Source organism: Diadema antillarum, unplaced genomic scaffold, assembly GCF_040938485.1.
Source record: "Diadema antillarum isolate AM-2024a unplaced genomic scaffold, OU_Dant_1.0 seq00001948_RagTag, whole genome shotgun sequence".
In the NCBI taxonomy this organism is placed as follows: Eukaryota; Metazoa; Echinodermata; class Echinoidea; order Diadematoida; family Diadematidae; genus Diadema; species Diadema antillarum.
The window spans coordinates 401,184-428,052 of record NW_027272608.1 but is presented as its reverse complement, the minus strand read 5'-3'; the positions used below and the strand labels follow the sequence as shown (position 1 = coordinate 428,052).

Below are 26,869 nucleotides of genomic sequence, written 5' to 3'. Positions count from 1 at the left end.
CGGAAGTAGATATGGGAAGAAATCGTATTGCATTAGCATTTCAGTCCTTCGGCTAGTGACGTTTTGAACAGGCCGCCAATCCGAGAACACAATGCTAATCAGTCACGTGATAGCCGGCGACTAATCTTGTATACGCGGGAACATATCTGACAACCATGGCTACAGCTCTGTATCTCGAGCAATACTTGGACAGTAAGTACCGAAATCTACATTTTGTGGAAAGTGACCAGAGTTGTCATATGTGTGGATGGATGCTCGGCATTCCAATCACTCATTCTGTTCTTTTCAAACTTGATGAGGATGACGGAAAAGGTGTTTTTGGCGGATCAGAAAAGAACTAATTATGTATTCATGGCCTGTTTGCATTCCTCCACAGAGCAGCGCTTGCAGTCAGTCATAAACTACCGCAGCGTGCGATGAGATGTGCGTGTGTTGTGGATTGAATGAATGAGTCATACGGCGCTGTGTGTATGTCGCACTGCTTGCGGCGCTGCGAAACGAGTTCGAGGACATGATAGCTGACAAGATGTATGCGGCCACCCACTCTCTATGCAGGCGGCGGGTGATGTCCCCGTCGGGGGCCCCGTAAACTCCGATGGTTTGTAGGGCTGCTCTAAGCAGAATTAGTCGGTAGTGTTTAGTTATGTGTAAAGATCAACAAGTTTTTGTAGTTCACAGATAATGAAAGCTGAATAGTACCACCCCATACCGGATATAATATATAGGTGTGAGGCTCTAGATGTTTGTTGAATTGTTGAGAAATTCAAGAAACAAGTCATACACAAATATTGACAAGTGTATAAGTAACTGTAGACTGTGTAGTCTAGTAGTAGTAGTGCATAGTGTAGTGTCTGAACAACTCAACATCACGTGTGTATGAAGCATGCAAGCATAAAATAAGGGAATGAAACCAAAGTAATGTAAATGGATTGAGTGAATGCCACAATATTAGGCCAACACATCAGTGCAGTGATGTATGCTTGAGGAAAATTGGATGATCCGTTAGCTGCACTGGATGAGAAGATCAGTTTGTGACGTCACACATGGGTGACGTGACGGTAGATCCTATAACGTTATAACAAAAGAAAATAAGAGAAATCCACACAACAATTTATTTTAAATTTACTTTATTTGTTTATTTCACTCAGTCTCTCTTGATACTGACATGTATATGTGGCTATGTTTAGGAACATGTAATACCCCAACTTTCAGAAAGAGGTAGACACTACTAAGGCAACTTGTGTGGTTTTTCATATATGTTAGAAAAATTAGAATTTGTTGAGAAATTTTTATAATATATTTTCTGTATATTGTTGTCTGTGCAGGACTTGTTGTTTTCATTTATTGGCATATCATTTATGGATTAATAGGCCTACTTTGCCAATAACTGACGTAATGAAATGTAGCCTTCTCATTCAGCAACTTATAAAAAAACTCATAACACTGTACCGGTATAAAAACTCCTAACTTTTGAACAGATTGATTATCATCAAACTTGTCGATCACTAATGTGTTCTACTAAATATTTTGCTGCTTTCACTCTATCCACACTTTATATTTGGCTTTCATTCTCCTTTCAGTATTTGCAATTTGAGTTTGTTGTTGTTGTTGTTTTAGGTTTAATGACAATCAGTCATAATTTTGACTATTTTTGCCAGACTATATAATATCTATATTTCAGTGAGCTTTCACTTCAATGTATTTGTACACAATGTTTGATTACTGTAAACGTGGTTATTTTCATTGGAGTAGTTTTTTTTTTTGCACTCAGCCAGGTATTTTTTCGTGTGTTATTAATTCTGCGCAACCAGAAACAGTCAGTAGATTGTGTTACATATCATAAGCAAAAATATTTGCATGATTTTATTTTCCTGCTAGTTTCTTGTAACGCGAAATTCGATGTGCAAAAATTTATACAACGTGAAAATTTCCACTTTTACAGTATTTAGAGCCAGATCTTGATTAATCGCAAAATTATCTATATTCGTGCTTACCTCTGAAGTAAGAGGACTGAAATATAGATTTTACACAATGTAAAGAGCATTACAAGATTATTATTTTTCACTAAATATCTCTCGTGCCTGAATGGAAATTCAAGCAAATGTACCATGCTTCACAAAGTTTGGCCATTACAGTACCTGTTCAATTTACTTGGCTCACTTGTCGTCTCGCTTCTGAGAGTGCATTATACTTATCTTAATTACACCCCTGTATGTTAGAAATTAAAACAATGGTATATAGACTTCCTTATTTTTTGGATTTTCATTGAAAAAAAAGAAAAGAAAAGAAAACAGACTTTGTGCCCAACCTAACAAATAACTCAAGCATTATGGCAGGTTAACTTTTCCTTTTTATATAATAGATATCACCTTTGAGTGGATATGTTGCGCATTATGAATGTCTAAATTTAATATCATTAATATTATATAAATTAGGATCCTCAGAATCCCCATGCCTCCAAATCGTTTATTGAAATGAAAGGGCATACTTTTCTACTGACAGTCTGTGTCTAGTGAAAGTACATCATGAAACATATGGTATACGGTATATACAGCGTATATTATATATATATATTTATTATATATAGGCTTATACATAGGCCAATATATATATTTTCTCTCTCTCTCTACATATATGTATATAATCCCATATATAAGCCTTGCATATGAACCATAAATTACAGGTGCTGACAATGTGATTCACATATATCATAAGATTACTTTCATGATTGTGTTCTGTGTTTTCCCTCATTCCAGGCATTGAAAACCTGCCGTTTGAGCTGCAACGAAACTTTACTCTCATGAGGGACTTGGACCAGCGTACACAAGGTTAGTGATATTGTGAAATACCTTCTAGTAGTTTCAGTTTGTGGAAAATGTCCACTCCTTCTATAATGTACATTGTAGCCAATGAAACCAGTATTGCAAGTACAAAGGCAAGATTAATCTTTAAGATATTCAACTGGGGAATAAAACAAAATCAGCTTCTGAGTCTTCACCAGTGTTGATGCTTGTGGGAGCTCTATTTGAAACTGATCGCAGCTTTCACCATGAGCAATTTTTTTCGACTTTTAATTGTGCTGTGGTCTTCCATTTAGATTTGTATATGACATATGTATGTATTTCTTGGTTGATATTTACAATAGCACCATTCTCCCCCCCCCCCAAAAAAAAAAAAATAAATAAATAAAATAAAATAAAATAAATAAATGAATAAATAAATAATCTAGAAGGGTAGTGGCAATCTCTGCCAATTCTTCCGGACTCTGTAGTAGGCTTCCTGAAATCTTCTGTAGTAGGCTTCCTGAAATCTTCAATAGTCCTTGTCATGTCTAAATAAGAGAATTAAACAACATATCCCTGACTTTGGGAATATTTATTTTTACCCAGTGAGAGATGTACGTAATGTGCAAGTATCTCCCTGAGTGCAAACTCTTTCAAATCTCACTGATTTTGATAGAGTTGGCAGCCATGCATTATTACTGTCACTATAAATATGCAAATACCAATGATGAATGGTGATGATGGTTGTAATGATCATTTTGTTGATGAAATTGACTGTCCTTACGATGAGGTTGTGGTGGTGATATAACGATAATGACAGAAATGACAATAATTCAGAAATTAAGGGGGTACTTATCTTGTTTCCGCCTTCAAATCTCGCCTCTGAACATTCGGCTCTCCAGTGTCCTGTCTTCCCGCATGCGAAGCATGATCCTGGCTTCCTGGTGTACATGTACAAGTAGCTCCGTTGCGACTCCGACATCGCTGGTCAGCCTGCATACTGAGACGAAGTGTACTCCGTGCCTCTTATCGTTGTCATGCCTGCCTGCTGGTACGGACTGAACCTCCTGCCATACTTCAGTTTGTTGGCTGAAGCTTTCTCTTTCCTCTTTTTCTGCACTCTCAACTGCGCTCTCATGATCCACTTTTCGTCGTTGGAATCCTGGGCCAGAGACTTCTTTGTGTATTCGTCTACGGTCAGCCGTTCAGACTCTGAACTGTCGACCATCTTGATTAATTTCTGTCTCTGATCAATAATCTAAATACCTTTGTTCATCTGCTGCTTTGCTTCAGCTCTCGCCTTCTCTCCTTCTTCTAAGATGATGTCAGCCTCTTTTAGCTTTCTGGCCAGCTTTACGTTGACTTTGTACTGTTCTTCATTTTCTCGCTTCAGAAACTTGTATTCGTCTTTGCTCATCTCCTCTATCTTAGCTATTTGAACATCACTTAATTCTCACTGGTTGTCGTTGATCTGCTGCTGAAATGAGCCCAGCTTGGAAGCTTTCATGACGTCCAATTGATTCAGTAAACTTCTCTGGCTCTCCCGAATCCTCGCGTCTATGAGCTGGTTGACGTCGGTGATAATGATTGTTGAGATGATGATAAAAATAATGCAATCAAGAAGCATTTTACATATTGTACTTGGATGTGTGTATATTTTGCCATTGCACACACCTTTATTATGTTTGTGGGCAAGTCCAAGATAAGGTCCCCTCAGAAGGCAAAAATTCATCTTTGCTCAATATTGACATGTTTGGTATCATTTTGAAGCTTATGAATTGAAGTTTTGATTTTTATGGAGGAAAAAATTATATTACGTAAATTTATGCAAATGTCAAGGGCTTCATTTGCATAAATGTAAAACACAGTGTTACGTATGGGACATTTATAAAAATTCATATTAATTCAAAGGAAAGCAAATGATATTTGATTAATATGTGGACATAAGAAGTTCATCAAATAGTTTAACTTTGTATGAAAATTTAGGGATTATGCAAATGATTATGCAAATTAGCTCGTGTCCTATCATGAGATGTCCCATACGTAACAAATTGAGGTCATTTTTTTAGGTTTTTTCTGAAATTGCTAAGGTTATATTAATGCCCTTTTGGAAAGTTCTAATTTATTGTTTAGAGAAATCAAATACCATAGAAAAAAGAAAAAACGGCAAAAGGAATATTTTTTATGAGGCATTGAAATAATGTTACGTATGGGACAAATGCGTTACGTATGGGACATCCTCATTCATAATGCATGTGAATGCATGTAGCTAGCTGGGAAGGTCTCTCAGTACACAAATGGTCAATCATCCTGAAGAAAGCATCCCAACATTGTAACTACTTTTTGAGTTATAGACACTTTAAACAATACATGTACTTGACTGAACAATTTTCAGAAAGGGGGAGTGGAAAATGGCAAAATACACAATGAAAAATCAGCATTAAAGGGATGGTATAGTTTTTTGTAGAAACGGGGATTCAGTTTTCAACATTTAATGAGATGATTGGAAACCAATTATATGAATTACTAAAGAGCATACAATCCTAAGGCAAGAGGAATTCAAAGTTTAGTGATGGAGATCCAATTTGAAATGATTGTGATATAAATATTTAAAAGAAATATAAAGTAAAATGATTTTTTTTTTTTTATTGCAAGTGATACAAAAATTGTCCTTATTCAGGTTTCAATAATAGCCACGACAAAATTCATGGGTATACATACTGAGGTGTGACTCGAATCAATGACCTGACTGCTAGACAGACATCATATATCTACTCGATCACTGAGGTTCCACGCAGCAGGTATTGCTTATTTATAAAAATTAATATTTCTTGTGTCAAGTTGTTTTTTATTGAAACTAAATGGCAAACTGCCCATCATCAATGGAAGTAAACACTTTAAACTATTCAATTTTTCAGTAGTAACTATCCTGATAGAAATGGGCATACACGTGTACATACTCCGGTTGGTCATAAAAATATAGAATATGATTAAATATGATTATGATGGTAAATATTTGGGGAATATTGTTCCCTTGTCAATCTGAATCAGTATTTGAGTAGTTTCAACTGATTCCATTTCAATAATTACGCAAAAAAATTTTATATGGGTATTTTGCAAAATTATTTTGCAAAATACCCATAAACATGTCTCTCCACACACTAAACAAATGGGGGACAAAGGGCATGCATACTCAGGTTGGTCATAAAAATATAAAAATATGATTGAATATGATTAGGATGGTGAATATTTGGGGAATATTGTTTCCTTGACAATCTGGATCAGTATTTGAGTAGTTTCAATTGATTTTACTTCAATAATTATGCAAAATACCCATAAACATGGTTCTTCACACACTAAATGAATGGGGGACAAACTGTCCCATACGTAACTGTCCCATACGTAACACGTCATGTCTGTCTTTAATTAGAACCTGTAATTAGAGCTTTTTACCTAATGACACGAAACTTACCTGTGATAATCTTGAGTGTTGTGACTTTCATCACAGTGAGTTACAAGTTGTAGAATGAAATACTTTCAGAGAGTTTTGAGGTTGAAAAAAATGTTCAAAAAAACAAAATTTTTCTGGTCCCATACGTAACGGCACTTATTTTCTCTTCTAGAATATAATTGTGAAGGTCATTTTTCTCCATTTTTTGCGTGATTATACTTCTCCTAGATATCAATCACCATGATAAAGTTTGATATGATCAAAAGCCATTAACACTATTTTTCATGTCATGAAAGTCTCTGAATGTCCCATACGTAACGCGCGTGTTATCTTGGACTTGCCCTTGTGTGTTTAACATACATGATACTTATTGACCTTTAAAATTCTCAGGACAAAAGCATTCATCTTATAATCATGTTTTATTTTGTTTTCTGCCCAGAGCTGGCCAAGAGTATAGACAGCGACACAGAAGAGTACTTGAAGACGGTCAGAGATCTAAAGCCAGAGCAGCGGTCAGCAAAACTGAAAAAAATTAATGACGCCTTTACCAAGAGCCGAGAGTATGGGGACGACAAGGTTCAGCTTGCTATGCAGACATATGAAATGGTATAACATTAAATCATTTTCTCCCCTCCCCCCCCCCAAACAAAAACAAAAACAAAATAAAAATAGAAATGAATAAATAAACCTGCAGATAATTTCTTGAGCATGTTTGCTGTTATTTAATTGGTGAAGGGACTTCACATGGTCGTTGTCGTTCATAGAAGCCTTTCCATTGCATTGATGGTTCATTCCCGTATTGTTTACAAATTTTTGAGCAGCATGCAGCTCCCAAGTACACATTTCAAATTTAGAACAGACAAGAGTTGCAGAGCTCACTATTTTCTGTCACAAGTAATGATGACATGAGGTGGGACAACAAAGTGCTGTTTGTAATTCATCAAAACACAGAGGCCCTTAGTCACCTGTTTGGCCCATAACTGTCAGTCCCATGGGTAGCAAATGTATACAGCAAGGTACTACATAAGCATTTGCCCGATTACCCAGGGCAAGTGTTATGGAACAATGAGAGAAAAGATGCTTGCTGATTGGGCAAGCAAACAGTTTTAAAGCCACCTTTTTTTTTTCACTTTACCCCCTTCGAACCAATGATGTCAACCATAGTACATGAAGCCCAAAGATAATGACTGTTCAGCAATCAATGCAAAGCACGTTCATTTCATTTCAGCAACTCTCCAACACTTACATGAAGAAGTCCCAATGCAATGCATTACCAACACTAAATCAAACCGAGTTTGTTACTCCAATATGTTTAAATGTGTGAATCAGCGTGTGCTGTTTTTTCAAATGATTGTATTTTATCAAACGTTTGACTTGTAAGTGCTTATCTATATTTCATTTTATCAAACTTTATCTATATTTCATTTTCTGATATTTTCAAACTCCTTTTCGGGCAAGTGTTCTGCAGCGATTCAAAAATCTGCTTGCCCGATCGGATCGGGCAAGTGGTAAAACAAGTCATGTAGCACCCTGTAAATGTAAATAGGATTTTAGTATGACAGCCTAGAGAGAGTCAGGGGGAATGAAACCACAATATACGTAGTTGATTAAATAATGGCAAATGGGCTAATAATAGATTACAACAGTGAAGTTTCAAAAATTGAAAGGAAACCAGAACCTAAAGAGAAATGTGGATTGAGTGAAAGCAGCAACATTAGTAGAACACATCAGTGAAAGTTTGAGGAAAATCGGACCATCAGTGCAAAAGTTGTGAATTTTTAAAGTTTTGGTGTTGGAACCGCTGGATGAGGAGACTATTAGAGGTTGTGACGTTATGTGTTTACAACAAAAAGGAAATATAAAGGGAATTCCACAAAAATTAATTTTTTGTGAAAATTACACATTCCATCAACTTGATACTGACATATTATTCCCCCTGCTTTCTGAAAGTGGTTTAGTCGTGTGCTCTTTCATTATGCTAGAAAAGCGAATTTTTGTTGAATTCCCTAAATATTTCTTGATATTGTCCACACATGACATCATGACCTCTAGTAGTCTCCTCATCCAGCGGTTCCAACAGCAAAACTTTAAAAATTCATAACTTTCCATTGATTGTCCGATTTTCCTCAAACTTTCACTGATGTGTTCTACTAATGTTGCTGCTTTCACTCAATTCACAGTTCTCTTTGGGTTTAGTTGTCCTTGAACAATCCATTCAAGAGAACGTTATGAATCTTTAAAGTTTCCCTGCTGCCATTGCTGGATGAGAAGACTACAACAGTTTGTGACATCATGCATAGATAATGACATCATGAAGAAAATATGAAGAAAATTCTACAAAATGTCATTTGATTATTGAAAGTGCACACTCTATCCTCTTAATAGTGACATATTAAAGAGTAATATGCTTTCTCGTTTTCTGAAAATGGTATATCAAATGCCTTTTCAATATGCTAGGAATATGAAAATGTGTTGAATTCTCTTTATATTTTCTGTTTATCATCCATGCTTGACTTCACTTAATGTTGTAGTTTCTCATCCAGCAATGGCGGCACCAAAACATTAAAAGATTATTACTTTTGAATGGATCATCTGATTTTCCCCAAACTTCACTGATGTGTTCTATTGATATTGTTGCATTTCCTCAATTCATATGTAATACAGTCAAACCTGTCTATAGCGGCCACCCAAGGGAGACAAGTTCTTTAATGGAAATCGTTTTTAGTGGTCATATACAGCAGGTGGCCGCTATAGACAGATGGTCACTAGACAGGTTTGACTGTAAATCTATTTGGGTTTCATTCCACTTGGAAGAGAAGCTTCTTTGCCAGCAGTACATTTCTGCCAATATCGTCTTGAACATTGCCTTCATCAGGCCAATGTGTCTGCCTTCATAATTATGGTTTTTAAATGACAGTAGATCTTTATACATGTATTGTCATTCTCTGCATTTTTTTAAAAAAGTTTTATGAAAACGTCCCATCATTACACCAGTGTAGCATTAATGGATGTACAGTAGTTAACCATTAAGCCTGTGCTCAAACTATATTTAAATCTGAATGTTGTTGACTTTTTTTGCAGGTTGACAAACACATCAGGAGGTTAGACTCAGACCTTGCTCGGTTTGAGCAGGAACTCAAGGAGAGGACACTGGAACAGACTACACCAATAGAGAACAGAGAAAAGAGTAGGTTCTCTCTTTTACTCTCAACCATTCATACCCAGTTGGATGGATTTCCTCAGCAGTATTTCACGTAGGAGTCAGTGCACATTGTTAAATTTGTTTAATTAGTTACGCTGATTAATTTCTAAAACTGTAACTAGCCAACATTAAAATGATTATTATACTAGTACTTGAATCTTGATGTATTTCTGTATTTGTAAGGTAGCCATTTCTCCAGCAAGTTTTTATGCATATAATACACTTGACTGAGCCAGCTCAAAAATTATATTGTGAATTACCTTTAGAGATTCTAGATTTAGTACAAAGTACCTTGTACTGTGACTTTGAAATCAACCAAAGCTTGCTTATTTTGACGAGGCATAAAAAAGAAGTAAGTATTGTAAGTTCACATGAGTTTCTACATTTAAAGGTTTGCCATTTCAATAGAAAACTTGATTGAAAACATGATTCTGGTTATTCTTTTGAGGATCATAGATTCACAATCAATGTACTTTGGTATCCCTCTGTAAAAGCAAATCTTCCTCTTAAATTTCTCTCAGCAGAGCCGTGAAAATATAAAGCATTATTGCTAGATCCTCTTTTCAGAGTATTTCAGTGTTTATAAATGAATGATTTGGCATAAATGTATGTATTGATCTCATCAGAAAAGAAAGGAACAGAGAAGTCGGGGAAGAAGCTGAAGAAGACCGGTAGATCGTCAGATGATGAGACGCCAAAGACATCGAGAAAAAAGCTGAAGACACCTGCAATAGAACCGTAAGAACAGAACAATTTAAGATTTTTATGCAACTGATAAACAAATTACCATACATCAACGTAAATAGGGCAATTTGTCGGTCAGTTGCATAAAAAAACTTCATGAATTTGAATGATTTAAGATACGTATGTGAAGGTTATAGCAGGGCTCCACCCTGACTTTATTTCATGCGAGTCAATTTCCCTATTTTCATATTTTTACTTGCCTGAAAGAAAATCTACTAATCTGAAAATGAAAAAAAAGAAGAAGAAATAATTTCTGTTTAATCTCAACCACTAAGGTCTTTTTTCATTTGTGGCATTTGAAGTTTGTTATCTTGAATCTAGGGTTACAAAATACAGGAGTATATAACTGATTGCTCTGTGGAACTTCTTTCATATTGATGTATACAGTGTGAAAGCTGGTAGCCCTGCACTGACTTGAGAAAAGAAAATTGAACGACAAAGAGTGACACATGATTACCTCACATCTTTGATAACATTTCTTTACATTTTGTGCTTTCAATGTCCATCTTGAAAATATGTAAGATTGTTTTGCAAGCTAATTTGAGCTTATATCTCCAGACATGCAAGAGATTTCTGAAATATGGAATTGTCAGACTTAAAGCTTAAACTTAGTGGCATGAATTAACTAGAATAACAATGATCTCTCAATCTGACACCCACGTTCACTTTCTTCTCCTTTCCTGGCCATCAGAGCGGTCACACCAATCCTCACGTTACCATCGGTCATCAGCTCACCCTCCGACGTGCTGGACATGCCGGTTGACCCCAACGAGCCGACCTACTGTCTGTGCCACCAAGTGTCTTACGGCGAGATGATCGGTTGCGACAACCCCGACGTGAGTGTCCCCACTCCCATTGCTTTTGAAAAGATTCTGTCATTTCTAACACAGTAGCATCTGTAGGATGACTACCGCAACTGATAGTGGGCATAAATACTCAAAGAATCCATTGATATGAATATGAGGACTATTACATTGGAAGTATCCGTCAATTGACTGGATAACTTTATAAAAAGGGACAATAAAGGGCAAATAGTATGAATATGCAACGCTGCACACTGGCACTGGTCCGACTGTCCCTGACCAGTTAAAATCACCGTTGGACCAGTAACTTTTTCAGGAATGGACCAGTAAAACATGAAAAAACTATGTATCCACTGGTTTGACAGACAGGTTGGACCAGTAGAAAAAAATAGGTCTGTGTGCAGCCTTGGAATATGGAATATGATGGAGCTTATTTTGATTAAGAAAGCTGATGCTTTCTTTCCTGAGGCATGATATTGGTAATTCCACCACTGAAATATGAAGATCTGTGGCTATTGCATTATTTTGAAAAATGGGGCAATGTGGTGGTTTATATGATGAATGGACTAAAGTTTCATTCTCCACAATTTTTCTGTTTTGTCTGTACTTGTTATATGCTTGGGGATGTTGTTTAGGTGCCAGAAAACCAGTCACACTGTAAGCTGTGCACTGGTTGTCACTTCTTGAGTAAATCTTGTTAACCTGAATGTTCCTTATATTTGCTGTGCTGCTGGAGATTGCTGTAGCATTGTAGCACATGTAATTGTAGACAATACAAGTTGTGCTGGAAAGGACATATTTTACATCAAAAGGAAGAACAGTGCAAGATTCTGATAATTCTAAACAGAAAAGTAGTGATCTTTAGTAATGCTTCTAGATAGGTCAGCTGACATTCTGTCATTCATTTGTGAAAATAATTTGTGTATTGTTTCATTTTTGTTTTTAAATGTCTAATTATAGTGTCCAATTGAATGGTTCCACTTCGCTTGCGTCGGCCTTGTCACAAAACCAAAAGGAAAATGGTAAGTTTGTACTGATTTATGTACAGTGGACTCCTGTTAAGGAAGTCCTCGGGACCCGCAGATTTCTTTCGTTATATATGAAATTTTGTTATAACCGAACAAATAAACAATGAAAACACATAGAATGGACAATGTTGCGGCCTGAATTTTGACTTCGTTGTTACCGGAATTTTGTTATAACCGTGTTCATTATAACAGGAGTGCACTGTATTAGTTTTACCATCATTTCAATCCTTCAGTTCGTAGGATTCTTAATGTAGCATAATGCCACCAACAAACCAAGTTTCTAATTTTTTGTAATAAGATGTTATCGAATGAAGTTTTTGAGTGAAGTGTGATGTACAACCAAACTGTTTGCACCAATTGAATTTGTCTAATTATCACTCTTTCCCCCAATCCATTGACGCTCATTTGTTTTCATATATTTTTTTAGCACATCTCCATCACTCATTACATGAAACACATGAGCTGGGATGGGCAGAGATGCCAACAATTTATTTTTTTTCCTGCTTTTTTTGCTTCCTTTGTATTTTGCCCAAAAATAGTGCAAGTTTCATGGAAAATACTGTTTTCCCCAAATTGTGTTACTACTCATGCCCAATACAGCAAAAGTCAAAAATACTGTTTTCCACCAAAAGTATGCCTTTTCGGCCCTCAAAATGCTGCTATACTTATTACAAGATTGACACCCCTGTACATATCAGGTGAACAAGATCAATGCTGTTGGTAGAGTTCATAGAACCCAGTTATTGTGCATTCTTAGTCTAAGGTCATGCTGCAAAGATTTGATTCTACATACGTGTACACTGTATGTTTTCACTTTTTTTGTACCATTCCCCTGTTCTGTCTTTTTACAGGTTTTGTCCCAGATGTTCACCGGAAAAGAAGAAGAAATAACACCTGCTGCAATATTTGTTGTTTGTTTGTGTTTTTGTTCATCAATTATTATATTTGTACATATTTTGTAAATAGAGAAAGATAAAGTATTGAGGCTATTAGCAAAAAAAAGAAAAAAAAAGACAGAACAGACAATAAAGTATTATGAATTGTATATGGTTCTATAAAAGCACAAACATGTAAAGTGCTTCTACACGCTTTCATATGCAGACTGCTCATGCAGAATAGAAATTGTAGTCGGTACTTAACTCCAAGCGGTATCATTCTCTCACGAGCTTTTTTTTAAAAATTTGAGATAAACAGGAGTGAGATTGCACACCACTGGTTGACTTGGCAGGTTCGATGCATAAGCAATGCGAGACTCAAATTTTGGTTTTGGCTTTTAGTGAGAGCTTCTTACCTAAACATTCTCCCTGAGACAAATGCCCTTCAAACGAATACCATTGCCTTGCCTCTCATAGGAAAGGATCATCATCTGTAATGTACTTGATATTGTCTGCGATGTTATCAAGTCATCTTCCAAAATAATGCTATTAAAGTTTTATTTGTGGCTTGATACCACTTTCTTGCTTGTTCTGACCCTGCATCCCAAAATACCCCTTCCTCTGTGGTCATTTGCTTCATTATTCTGAAGAAAACGCAGAAACCATTGTAAAATGCCAACTGGAGTGGAGATTAAGCACTGTCAGAGCTGGGTTGAATACAGGCGACTTCCGTTATAATGAAGTCCTCGGGACCAGCGGTTTTCTTTCGTTATGTCGAAATTTCTTTGTAGCTGAACAGTATAAGTAATAAAAGATGTATAGATAATAATTTTGGACCTGAATTTTTACTTCATTGTAACAAGAGTTTTGTTATTAACTGTTCATCATAGTGGGAGTGTACTACTGGTATGTATCCAGTCATTGGGGTAATAATAGTCTGTAAAGCGTATTGAAATTCTTAACAAGTCTGAAATACGCAATACAAAAACCAGCGATTATTATTGTTATTATCAATGATAAGACAGTACCACGTAGATGTAGATTCTGTGAGCTAAGTTTTGTGTTTGCCAGAGAGAAAAACAAACATACATTGATAGCGTATCAATTAATCCTTGTCCTGTGTTATCAGGCAAGCTGGTTTGATATGCTGTGCGGGGTTATACGTTTCACTTTTAATTTATGCGAGACTTGGATACTGGTGTTTCTATCAGCTGTGTGTATGCGTCACACAAATGACCAATTAGTTTAAAGTCTTCAAATGAACTTACGGTGAAGAGTTATGTCAGGCATGCAATATACAGTCAAACCTGCACTTGGCGACCCCTTGACGGAAACATGAAAAGTAGCCTCTGTTAAAAGGTGGCCTCTGTACCCAGGTTTATGGCTAATTTGAATATATCATGTGATACTATCGGTAGTAGGTGTCACATAATTCTTTATCTCCTATACACACCTTGATGTGACAGGCCATTACTGGTAATCTTTTCTCAGTCACAAATGTGTGCGAAAGACAATATTTTCATTCTAATATCTTGTATACTTCTCTTGGTTATCAAGATTGTTTTCCTAAAAAAATTAAATCTGTTGTGCAGGATGCAGGAATTTGCTGAATGGATAGTCATAACCTGATAAGTATGCCAACAGTCAGTGTTCAGTGTTTAGTGTGTGGCCACTTAATATACATGTATAATGTATAACCCATGGGAGACAAATTTTGTGGCTGCTGTGTGCAGGTTCCAACACTAAATCTCTCTGCTGACTTTTGGAGTAGCTGCATAAAGCAGATGGTCTGAATTGCTGTGTGCACAAATATGGTACAAAGTAACCGGACCAGCGACCCCAACTCGTGGTTAACAGCGACCCGCGCCGGGGTTAGGTACAAAGGAACCTTGCTATAGCAAGCTGCTTGGGATGACTTAAATTTCCTAGTTATAGCTGATATCCACTATATCTGACCTTATTATAAAAAGTTTCCACCGTATGCAGTATGATGGTACCAACCCTTTTACTCCTGCGTTGACCTATTTGTTTGTATATTCACCGTGTAAACATTCCTTTGATGCCTCAGAAACCCAAGCATTACCAAGAGAAAAACTTGTTACAGTGGACCATGTGTTGCTTGTTTATGATGCATAGATTGGGGCGTGATACAGTGCAGTCATACGGTTTTCGTATGTAGAAATGGCCATCATGAAAAGATGTAGGTAGTTGCACAAAGTAATGTGTAAGCCAAAGGTGAAAATGAAAACACTTTGCTTCCAATATAGACATTGCAGTACAGTGATTTCATCAAAGAGAAACAAACGAGAACAAAACTTTTAGGGTCTTTAGGCTTACTTAGTGTCATTTTGCTGTTTAACCATTGTAAGGAACAGTCTTTTGTCATGGGATGTGGCAGAGGGACCATTTTTGTAATGATATATGATGCATTACAACTTTTTGCTGATTTCTGGGTAGATTGTTCATTGAGGATATATACAACAGGCTAGAAATGGTGCTGCTTTTCTTTCATTTTGTCCCCCCCCCCCTTTATGAAACAGATGCAGACATGTAAACTCAAAAAGCATTCTGTACAGAGAAATCAGAGACCCAAGTACATGTAGCATCTTGGGTATTCTAGGCATCCCTGATTGCGTGAAATCAATGGCTTTCTGGTGTAGTCTGCCCTACCGTGGCAAAAGGAAGCATGTGACATCATATCTGATATTGAGACATTATTTTAGATTAGATTCCCAAAGCAATGTTTGTTACTTTGAGGCTGGGTTTTGAGTGGAAACACCACTTCTGTTTAGATATGTAGATCATAATGTCAACATGTTGTATTGATGTTAATGTAAATGACATATCTATATTTCATTATATATTTTAATCCGATGTGAGAAGTGACATATATATTTCATTTGCCTCCCTTTGCAAAAAGAATGCAGGGTTGCGGTTTTGATGCCATATTCACATGGATGTGAGGTTTTACACTGAAAATTACTGCTTAAGGAAGTACTGTATTCCTGTCTTCAGCCACTTTGTCTTTTAAGTAAGGACTCCAAAGATGGTATGTCTCGTCAACTACTTTTTAAAATAAAGACTGATTTCTTGGAAGTAGCTTTTAGAAATGATTTGTGCAAATACTCAAGTTTTCTTTGAGTTACTTTATACAAAATTGTACAACTGTATTATATCATCTCATTGATGATTTTCAGTGCAGTGTGTTACGTTAAATGTAGAGAAATTTGCTAGCTTTAAAGGTCGTACAACTGTATATCCCTTTTGCAAATGCCACAAAATTTTGAGTGGTTGAAGAATAAGGTCTCCCAACATCATACATGGAGTCTTTATGGTGATATTCCTCAGAGCTTTTAAAAAAAGAAATGGGAAAACTAACCCTGTGTCACTCAAAAATATGTTCCCCTTTTGTGCCGAGAATTATGGTTGGATTTTTTTTTTTTTTTTTTTTGTCTGAATAAATTCTCTGGAAATCTGTAGTATTTATTCACCCTCCGCCATTAAAAAAAAAAAAAAAAATTTTCCAGTTTTATTACTTTGTATAAAGGTCTGAATTACCAACCTGTACAATATACCAGCATGTGAAAAAAATATTATTTTCAGGGTTGCAGAAGGAACACAAGTTTGAAAGAGATTGTAATGTTCTTGAAAACAGATTATTATTGAAAGCAAAACTAACATTATGCGAGAAATGCAAGCGAATTTGAAAGTAGAATGAGGATAATAATACAGGTGTATTTGAATAGAAATTGAATTTTCTCTAGAGACAGAAGCATTTGCAAGTTACAATGTCAAAAAAAGAAAAGAAAAAGAGGTGTCATATTTCATGCCTTGTATGTGAAAATTGAATCATAACCGACCAGTGGACCTCTGCAAAAACAAATGGACATCTAATCCCATATTCCTGACTTGGTATAATTAGTCGTAAGAAAATGTCACTACAGCTGTATTTACATTTGTGGTAGGTACATTGAAAGAAAAATGTTGTGCAAACCCTGTAATGAGAGAGAAGTTGTCTGTGGAGTCTGAAATGCATGTGCAAGCTATCATGACACAAAATCTTACAGATGGAGTGGCTTACAAATAATATTGTTCATAGATTTCCTGTATTTTATGGTTGAGATGTTCATTAAAATATATTATGAGCTACAGAAATGACTTGGACCAAGTTGTGCTCATTCCTTTGAGTGAGTGATGTTGGACATATCAGCTACATAATGTGAGGATGCTGCACACAGATGCTCACACATTTTGTACATATTCGGTGTTTTTAAAGTCTTTTACTACTAAAGGGCCTTACGAAATGTTAAAATTTCCATGCAGCGTAACATTGAAATACTGCAGGTAACAATGTGTTAGGTACATGGCCAGTGGATATATTGCATATTGGGAAATCTTCCTCAATGTGCCCGCTTTATACTCTGAGAAAAAAAGGACATGTGGATTGAGTGAACGTAGCACCATCAGTAGAACACATCAGTGAAAGTTTGAGGAAAATCAGATAATCTGTTCAAAAGTTATGAATTATTTAAGTTTCTGTGTAGTCACTGCTGGATGAGAAGACTACTACAGTGTACAGTTCATGATGTCACATGCGTAGAGCGATATAAGGAAAATATGAAGAGAATCCTCAGAAATTTTCATTTTTTTTTTTGAAAAGCACACATTTTATATATTTTACATATTATGCAAAATTGAAAGGAACAAAAAAAAAATACGGTTTTCTTTTCGGTTGTTGCAACAACTTGACAACAATGTGTGAACAGAAAGAAGTGGAAAAAAAAAAAAGAAAAGAAAAGAAAAAGAAAGAAAAGACTAAAAAATTCGAAGGGGCTTGTCCGGGAATCGAACCCGGGGCCTCTCGCACCCAAAGCGAGAATCATGCCACTAGACCAACAAGCCTCATTGAGTATGGACGCGCTACAAATACCATATATAGTCAATATCAAGTGCCTGCGTTCCCAATGTTTTCTTTAGTGGGATTAGTTCATGTTCCTTTTGAGGGTTCTTAGCTTCGTATGATGAGTATTTCTGTAATTGTAACAAATTTACGTGCTTCAAGGGATTAGATTCATTTGAATCTTAGAAAAATTATTCATTAAATTCATATTATAGTAGATTCTATGCACTGTATGCTCTAAAAATCTACAAACTTTGTTATAAATTGCAGCAAGTCATCAGAAATACCCTATTATTAGAATGGATCAACCTTCACATCTCATGTGTGATGTACACAGATCAGTGGAGCATACTAGTACTGGAACGTGTGTAACGTTGGGAGTCATGCGCCTCCTGACTTGCAATGTATATGTGTGTGTGAATGCTGCTAGCTAGCGCCGCCAGCGCAGCTCATACTTGACTCACCGTGCGTACCGTTGTACCGTGTATGGATGCGATAATCTCATGAATATTCAGTTCGGGTATCATCATCGCCGGGGAAATCATGGCGAACCATCGAAGGATCCATCCTTTTCACAACAAATGCGGAACACTAATTTCACTAAGTGATGGCGATAAAACAGCTCGTCGTAACGATTGTAGGCAGGAATTCAACAATGGACTTGTGTTTAGTAAACGTCCATTAAGAGATGGAGAAATTTTTGAAGTCAGAATTGACGAAAAGGTTCGTATCATTATTTTTATCACCTCTGTCCTTCTTAGTCAACTAAGAGAATTAGAACAGTCATTACAGTCCCACATATTGGAGATAATGTAAGCTGACCTCTGAGCTGAGGTCATCAAAGCTGATCACCATCTGCATCTGGGAACAGTTTAGTGTTATGTTTGGAACCTCCAAGAATGTGATGTATGATGAAAGTCGAGTCCAACTCAACGTTTATTTAGGTGCGTGCAGATTTGAAGATATGGACCTCGGGTTTCTTACAATTTTGCTACTGTGCTGGTCAGTGCTGGTGGGGTGGCTACAGTGTAAATTTACAGACTAACTGTAGTGTAGTGTTAGGTTCTACAGTAAATTTAAATTTATTTAATTTAGAAACATGAGAAAACTTATTTCATGTCTAACGTGAGAATAGATCTATTTTTATGTCATTATTTTTCACATTGTCTGTCACCATGCCATGTCCATCACTCCATCCATGACCATGTGTCTGATTGAAATTGATTCTTGAATCTTTGGTTTAATTTTGGAAGCCACTAAGCTGGAAAGAGCAATCAATGGCAATGCATTTGCAAAGACAGATCATGATTTATTATGGTTATTTTATGTCATGTGTATGACCTATAATATAGATCTAGTAAAATAGTAGTATGAGATCTGTATCCACACATCAGTCCGGGAAACCCGCTCATGAGGACCGCTCCCGCGTACGAGGACTGCCCCGCCTCATGAGGACCGCCCCCACGCCTCATGAGGCCCCCCTATTCACTTCTATTCATCTCACATCTGACGTATAAATTGTCGCAACTTTGCACGGTGATTTTTTGTTACACACACATGTCCACTATCCATGATGAAAAGAAGAAAAAACAAAAAACAAAAAACACTCGTGTTTTAATGGGCGCTCTGCATCGGTTGATTAAAACTCGATTTTTGAAAAAAAAAAGACATATAGGATTTTTTCTTCTTTTCATCATGGATAGTGGACATGTGTGTGTAACAAAAAATCACCGTGCAAAGTTGCGACAATTTATACGTCAGATGTGAGATGAATAGAAGTGAATAGGGGGGCCTCATGAGGCGTTCCCCCCGGGCCTCATGAGGCATGGGGGCGGTCCTCATGAGAGGTGGGGGCGGTCCTCATGAGGCGGGGCAGTCCTCGTACGCGGGAGCGGTCCTCATGAGCGGGTTTCCCGGACTGACATAACGCAAGTTCACAAACACTTTAAACTGAACAGCAGACCGGCTTGGTAAGGCATGGTTGTGGTTGCACAGCACGCATAACAATACTATTATGACTGCTGAGTCTACGACTGAGAAACATCTGATATTACTGATGTGGTTTGTAGAGGTCTAGAGAAGAGGTCTAAAATTCTACAGCTGGTATAGATCTAGGCCAAGCAAAGAAGAAGAACTTCTTGTGTGCGTGAACGAGGGCTCAAGCAGTGTACAATGTTATGTACATATGTAGATTTAGATTCCATATTTTAAAATGTGTTTCAATTCCTTTTCTTCTAGCTTGATTTGTATCTAAATACTTCATTACTAAATTGTTATTTATGTCTGGAGCCTCTCGCTTCGTAGTTTGTATATCAGGATTTGCTGGAGTTTCTAATACTATAATAGATTCCATTCAGACATGGTTCTTGGATAGTTGGATGTATGACATGCAATCTGGAGAAGCCCTGATCTCTGCACACAGCAGTCTAAATCTTTGTGATATTTTGTTGCAAGTTGACCGGTTATGTCGTAATGTTGTAATTAACTCTTTTATGCAGCAATAAGAAGCTCTTTGATATCTTTAAGCCAATCTGAAAAGTTCCTTCAGCCAAACTGACAAGTTACCTGGATGAAATGAATGAAGATCATGAGAATTTACTTATATTGCCCAAAATGATAGCAATTTGTGATTTTCGAAATTGAAATCAGTTGGTTTAGTGTTATTATTGTTGCTAGATCCATTCTGGCCCAACTAGTGCCAGAAGTGCATACAGTCCTGTTTCTTACTGAAATCTTATACCCCTTACTGTAATCTTATACCCCTTTCATAAACTCAATTAGCGGTATGAGAATAAGATCTGCATCAGTTGTAGTTGTTACTGCAGTAAATGCAATCTGTTTTGATGCAAAAAAAAAATGAGTAACAATTTTGCTAGGGATGCTCATTTATAGTATCATATTCATCACAGTTTTTCAAGTCGGAACATGGACTAGAAATGCTCTTTAATGACAAAAAGTTTCTCCCATCTTAGGGCTTTGCCTTGGTCTTAATCATCCAATGCAGGTTGAAACTTGGAGTGGGTCGATCGAGATTGGAGTCATATCTCTGGACCCGGAAAACCTTGAACTGCCTGCTAGTGCCACGGCCCTATGCGAGGGCTCCTGGATTTTGTCAGGATGCACAGTGTTGCGCAACAGCGAGTCAATCCTGGATGAATACAGCTGCGACCTTGACGCGTGTGCAATCGGAGATCGGATCGGTGTGCAAAGGACACGTAGCGGAGAGCTCCATATCCATTTGAATGGAGTCGATAAGGGTATTGCAGCATCAAATGTGCCCAGGAAACTCTATGCTGTGGTGGACCTGTACGGGAAGTGCACAAAAGTGACAGTTATCAGCTCACAGAGGCGAGGTAAAACTGTAACTTGGCCCTCAAAATCATTGTGCTGTTGAATGTCTCCAGATAGTGATTAGTTTCCTTATGTAATCCTGTTATTCATATCATCGTACTTCAACCTTATAAAGCTATGTTGTTGTGTTTTGTTGTATAGACAAAGTAATGATGTAAATCTGTAATGAACACATGCATAGCAAAGCATTAACCCTAAAAGGGCCTGGGCAGGGGCGGAATCTGCCGCCCCAACGTTTCACACTATAATTCATTAACGCAAGAATGCTTCATTACGAGGCTTCTTGACTTTCTTTGTTTAAGTCTCGTGCAACTTTTGAGACCAAATTTGCAACATCCACGCATACTTATACGAAACCACGCCCATTTTTTTTTTTTTGTAAACTGCGTGTCATCATCCCAAAGCGGGCCAAATTTTGTGGTTTTGTGTACATTTCCTATGGAAAACAGTGCTCTTGGAATGAAACTCGTGAAAACCTGATTGTTTTTACTATTAATCACTTTGATTAATGCAATGCTTATTATGGTAGAAAAGTGGTCAGTGACAATTTCCAATATATATAAACACAGAAAAAAAAACAAGTCGAAAAACAAAGATATTACAAAAATAATGAAATACATAAGAATAGCCCATGACTTTTGGAAGTTTTTATGACAAATACAATAGTTGAATATGTTAAAAGTGATATAAACCAAAAAGTAGAGTCTCAATGCTCTTAATTAGGCTTAAATAAGATATTGGGCTTAATTTGCATAATTGATTAATAAAAATTAGAAATTGATAATTTCAAAATAACTGTAATACACAATCTTGTAAATTATGATGTGGTTTTGTCATGCCTGCCAAATTTCATCATGATGCAGATGGCCAGGATCTGGGGGGGGGGGGGGGGGGGGGGGGGGAAGGGGGGGAGGGGGGGGGGGAGGGGGGGGGAGGGGGGGAGGGGGGGAATCAGCCCCCTCCAGTTTAATATCTTACAGTCCAAAAAGCCTGGCATGATTAGGGTTTCAAAACCCTGCACAAATACAGTACTTTGGGTACCAGTAAAAATCTGTCAATACCAACACCTTGCACTCAGTGTGAATTAGGTTAATACATGTCAATATGCAGTTCACATGGTTTTCTTGTTTGGAGAAGAAAATGAATATATGCTATAATTTTTTTGCCTGCAATGTTAGGACTTTGTGCAATTCGTTCTTTATCTTTTTTATTCAGAGAGGAAACAGATCTCAGTACACATCATCTTGACATTGTTGTCAAAGATGAAAGCAACTTGTTATATGTTTGATTAAATTTTGACAAACGGCAGTCAGTAAATGTCAGATACTGATTTCTTTGCTAATATGCTATTTGATAGATAAGAGCAGCAATCTTTTTCATAAACAAAATCTGTTTCTGAGCACCATATTAATTTTGTGCATTTTGGAGTGAAAGTTACAATATCCAAATATTTGTGAGATCGTGTATAACTGAATTTCCTATGAAATCAAGAGTGTTCACAGTTTGGAGAAATTGCTATAATTAGCATCTATAGAACCTATTAACTCAAGGGTAGTAAACATGCTTTCTTTTTGGGTGTCTTATGGCTCTTTTTTTCAGTAACACACAATCCTAATGTGAATACATTTGTATCCTTTTCCAAGTAAATCTTTGAATTGAGTTTACCATCTATTCTTTTTTATCCATTATTTGGGTTTGAGATTTGACTTCTTTAGAATGATTTGAATAAAATGAAATATTGGGTGGGGGAGGGGCATTTTCAAAGAATCTCCAAACATATGGTGCAGCTATTTTGATTGCCTTATAGATGTAAACATGATGGATGATTGTTTTGGTTATTTATGTTTGTCTGTGTTGTTTTATTTTGTTTTTTTAAATCTTGGAGGACTGTATGCCAGTGAAGGCATGGTATCAAACCAAGAACTCGAAGGGTTGGACTCCTCCCATGACACGGACACAGACACAGATGACACCTATGGGAATTGCATTGAAATGGGACCCATTGAGGATGATGACGATGAAGAGGAAGATGAAGATGAGGAGGAGGATGAAGAGGAGGACGATGAGGATGAGGAAGACGACGATGACGACGATGAAGAGGAGGAGGAAGAAAGTTCGGTGGACGATGAGGACAATGACAGCTGCGACGATGGCGACAATGAAAATGACGAGGACATGAACAAGATCGAGCAGGACTCGGACAGTACGGAGTCTGGAGAGCCGGTGGCTATCGCCTCGGCATCGCTGAATTCGCCGCTCTGCTTCCACTCTCGGCATGGCACGATGATCCGCCTGAAGAATGCACAGAAGACAGCCGAGAGGACGAATGCAATGGATGAATTCAACAATGGTGTGGTGATCACCAACAGGCCTCTCAGAAGCAATGAAATCTTTGAGGTGAGTGGTAATGAGTAACCAGCTAGTGTATCATTAGGTGAAAGAGATTACTGTATGTAATGATGCCATATATATTTAAATAGCAATTTCAGTTTTTCTCAAATAGGGACTTCAGACAATTTTGTGAATGGTTAAATTTGCGATCGTAGAGTAGAGTGCTGAATGGAGAAATATATGCGTGTACTTGACATTCACGTCTGGATCAGAGTTAGTACACATATGTTAGCGTGTATTTTAATTTGCAAATAGCACATGACTTGCGAAATTCCCAAAAATAAAAACCTCACAAAATATTTGGTGTATACAGTAGTTCTCATTTATGAAGCATACTACATGTAAAAGTGACATTATGTGTATATTTACCAGTATGATCTCCTCCTGTTGATGGCCTCCACAAAATTTGTTGCAAGAGCCAGCCGTCCTCCAGTGTGTCTTGTAACAATTTTTTAGTGATGTATTCACATTTGCTGTAGATCAAGGGATATTTTTTTTTTTTTTTTGAGAGAGAGAGAGAGAGAGATTCTTCTCATTTGATATCCATCTGATTTTGGTATGGAGTGTGTTTAAAAGGAAACCATACAATGTAGTGTGTATGGCTTCAGTGGTGACATTTTGTAGAGCTGCTTTCAGCCCATGATGTAAAATCTTGAATTGGCCAAAGTCAACGAAAGTTGTAATTATGGTAAATTGGACTTGTGGCTGCTTTGATTTGAGCAAACAATATCTTTTTTTTTAAATTGTTTCGGAATTGTCAAAGATTGAGGCTGTACAGTGTACGTTGCAAGTTTATGATATTCTGATATTATATATTATCATCTAGATAGGACGTTTTAGCGGCGCATTAAAAACGCGTATTGTAGTCCGCTCAATTTTTACCGTTCAATATCAGAGCTTATTGAACGAATCGCATAGACCAACGTATTAATTCCCCATAGGCTACCGTTGTTACTTGCCGTTCAAGATCACACGATATTCAATTCTGTCTTGTTTATTGCGTGAGCGCTTGCTGAATGCACAAACGCTTGCTACTAGTGCACGTCATTTTGTTACATTTTTTCACAAGCGCGCAGCATCTTGCTAGTTGTTTGTTTCATACGCAGTTTTAGGGGCTTCCCCTTTTCAGCGCTGGGATGGGACTGCCGAGTCAACTTCAAAGACGAGTAGAAGCCGGGTAATTTTGTGCAGTTTATGCTTGCTCTTCTTGATTGTATAGATGATAATAATTATATTGGATGGCCTTGATTCATGGAAAACCAGGGAATATTGCACTCGTTAGGGTCAATATTGCACTCATCTTCGATTCGTGCAATATTGGCCCTAACTCATGCAATATCCCCTGGTATCCCATTCATAGCCATCCAATATAATATAAATATCTTCAGTGACCTTAACAGTGCATAATTAACGTATTTCGCACTACTTCGGCTAGGGCAAATTCCAAAATGCGTGAAAATCTTTTCACAATTTTCTCTGCACATTTTGAATGGGTTGACTACTGCACAGCGCGAATTCAAGAACCCCGAGTATGTTTTTTAGCACCTCAGCGGGAAAAGTCAATCATGCGAAAATGTATGAATATCACTGAACATAATAAAACTGTTTGTATGCAGTCCTGTTGTATGCTTTAAATAGCAACATTTATAGAAAGGTACTGTTATGCTTAATATTTACATACATCAACATTGATATACGTATTATATGCTTGTTTCAAAATCAGTCTATCTCTACACATACAATATAATAGAAATAGATTTTTCTTTTCCTTCAGCCTAGTAACAAAGCATTTCATTCACCTCTTTGCTTCTATTAAGTTCTTTAGACAGGAATTCACGTACTTGTTGCTCGGTAGGGCAAGCCTCCAGCAAGCTTTGTAGTGGTTAAGGGCAACTTCTGCGAACAAAACATGCAAACATTAGCAAAACAGTCTGTTTGATAAGTGTCTATATTGACACCTGACAGTGAAAATCCCTTTCAGTTACATGTTTCCAAGATGACATTGACAGAACTGCTAGGTATCCCTGATTCTGCTGGAGGCTCCTTGAAAACTTAATTTCATTTCATGTCTTTGATTTATGTATTATTTTAAGCCTAATGAGATGCATGGACCATGCAATTATCTCCCTGATTCAGTATATGGAATCTCCCTGAATTTGCTGTGTCAATGTCAGCAGCCCTGCAATGAAAATGGGAAGGGGAAAACTTTAAGCATCCATAATTGATAAGCATCAATAATTCTTGAATGATGACTCCTCTTTTGTAGCAGTAGCATTTTTAAGATAACATCAAAATATTGCAAGTGCTTAGACTGTACTATGTGTAATACATTGAAGCTGAAGACAAGCTTGTACAAGCTTCATCGTAGGTTCTGTGTTCAGACAGTAATTTGTATTTCCCAGTATGTTACACAGCATCAGCCGCCACTGCCATTTCACATACATTACATGTAAATATGTGTACACATGATGTGCTGCACTTCGAGCAATGTTTCTTGATAGATTTTATTCCAATTTAGGATGAAGGTGGGATATCATCAAAAAACATCTAGCCGCCTGTAACTTTTGATGATAGCACCCTTACTTGGTTGATTTTTTTCTCTTTTTTTTTCAAGGGTCTCCTTGTCTGTACTGGCCACATTTCTTGACTTGATTTCATTCAGGTTTTGTACAGAGGTGTATCATCAAATCTTTTATCAACAGTTTCGCCATGCTGCCCGAGAATGTTCCATCCTTTAAGTGGGTCAAGGGCAGCCATCATGTTATATTTCTTGTGTACTTACACATGCTGTACCATCCACATTTCTTGATGATTTTCTTTTTTTAACTCATAATGGATCTGCATCATAGTGAAATTTAGACCCCTAATGTTTTTGGTAATGTTGCTCCCATTGTTCTGCCCTTTATAAGGTCAAGGTCATATTTTGGTGGGTGTCTTGTGTGTGCCCTACAGGACTTGGTAGACATTATTGAAATTTTGTACTCAGGTGTACATGATGGTCGAATGTCCTGTTAATTTTGGTGATGTTGCCCTCAGTGCTCCATCTTTTAAAGGGTCAAAGGTCATGTAGATTGCTAGCTTATACACACTCTACTTGCCACACTTTTTGACCGTTTTTGTTTTGTTTGTTGTTGTTGTTTTTAGCTCACCTGAGCCAAAGGCTCAAGTGAGCTATTGCGATCGCCCTTCGTCCGGCGTCCGTCGTGCGTCGTGCGTCGTGCGTCGTGCGTCGTCCGTCGTGCGTCGTCCGTCGTCCGTCGTCCGTCGTCCGTCGTCCGTCGTGCGTCGTGCGTAAACTTTTTACATTTTCATCTTCTTCTTGAAAACCCCAAGACCGATTT

At 37.2% G+C, this 26,869-nt stretch overlaps 2 protein-coding genes and 1 non-coding gene across 3 annotated transcripts in view; 2 read left to right on the top strand and 1 right to left on the bottom strand.

The window, feature by feature from the left end:
- The first annotated feature begins 155 nt into the window (after positions 1-155).
- LOC139713334 (inhibitor of growth protein 4-like) lies at positions 156-14,614 on the top strand. Its single transcript, XM_071625078.1, has 8 exons — positions 156-192; positions 2,757-2,828; positions 6,674-6,840; positions 9,316-9,421; positions 10,063-10,174; positions 10,872-11,016; positions 11,944-12,005; positions 12,863-14,614. The coding sequence occupies exons 1-8, from the start codon at positions 156-158 to the stop codon at positions 12,900-12,902; spliced, it is 741 nt and encodes a 246-aa protein (XP_071481179.1). The 3' UTR covers positions 12,903-14,614.
- A 3,102-nt stretch (positions 14,615-17,716) lies between these two features.
- Positions 17,717-17,788, bottom strand: Trnap-ugg (transfer RNA proline (anticodon UGG)). The gene has a single exon. It is a non-coding gene; the product is annotated as a tRNA-Pro (tRNA).
- A 530-nt stretch (positions 17,789-18,318) lies between these two features.
- LOC139713326 (neuralized-like protein 4) overlaps positions 18,319-26,869 on the top strand; it is a 52,014-nt gene continuing 43,463 nt past the window's right edge. The window contains exons 1-3 of the mRNA XM_071625071.1: positions 18,319-18,509; positions 20,791-21,139; positions 23,023-23,534. Coding sequence (XP_071481172.1) covers positions 18,330-18,509; positions 20,791-21,139; positions 23,023-23,534 — 1,041 coding nt within the window. The 5' untranslated portion in view covers positions 18,319-18,329. The remainder of the gene's footprint in view (positions 18,510-20,790; positions 21,140-23,022; positions 23,535-26,869) is intronic.

Excerpts from the sequence above, each read along its gene's own strand:
- LOC139713334 (XM_071625078.1), top strand. The coding sequence starts at position 156 with ATGGCTACAGCTCTGTATCTCGAGCAATACTTGGACA. Across the intron at positions 9,422-10,062 it reads AATAGAGAACAGAGAAAAGA|AAAAGAAAGGAACAGAGAAG; the intron begins GTAGGTTCTCTC and ends TGATCTCATCAG. Across the intron at positions 10,175-10,871 it reads AAGACACCTGCAATAGAACC|AGCGGTCACACCAATCCTCA; the intron begins GTAAGAACAGAA and ends CCTGGCCATCAG.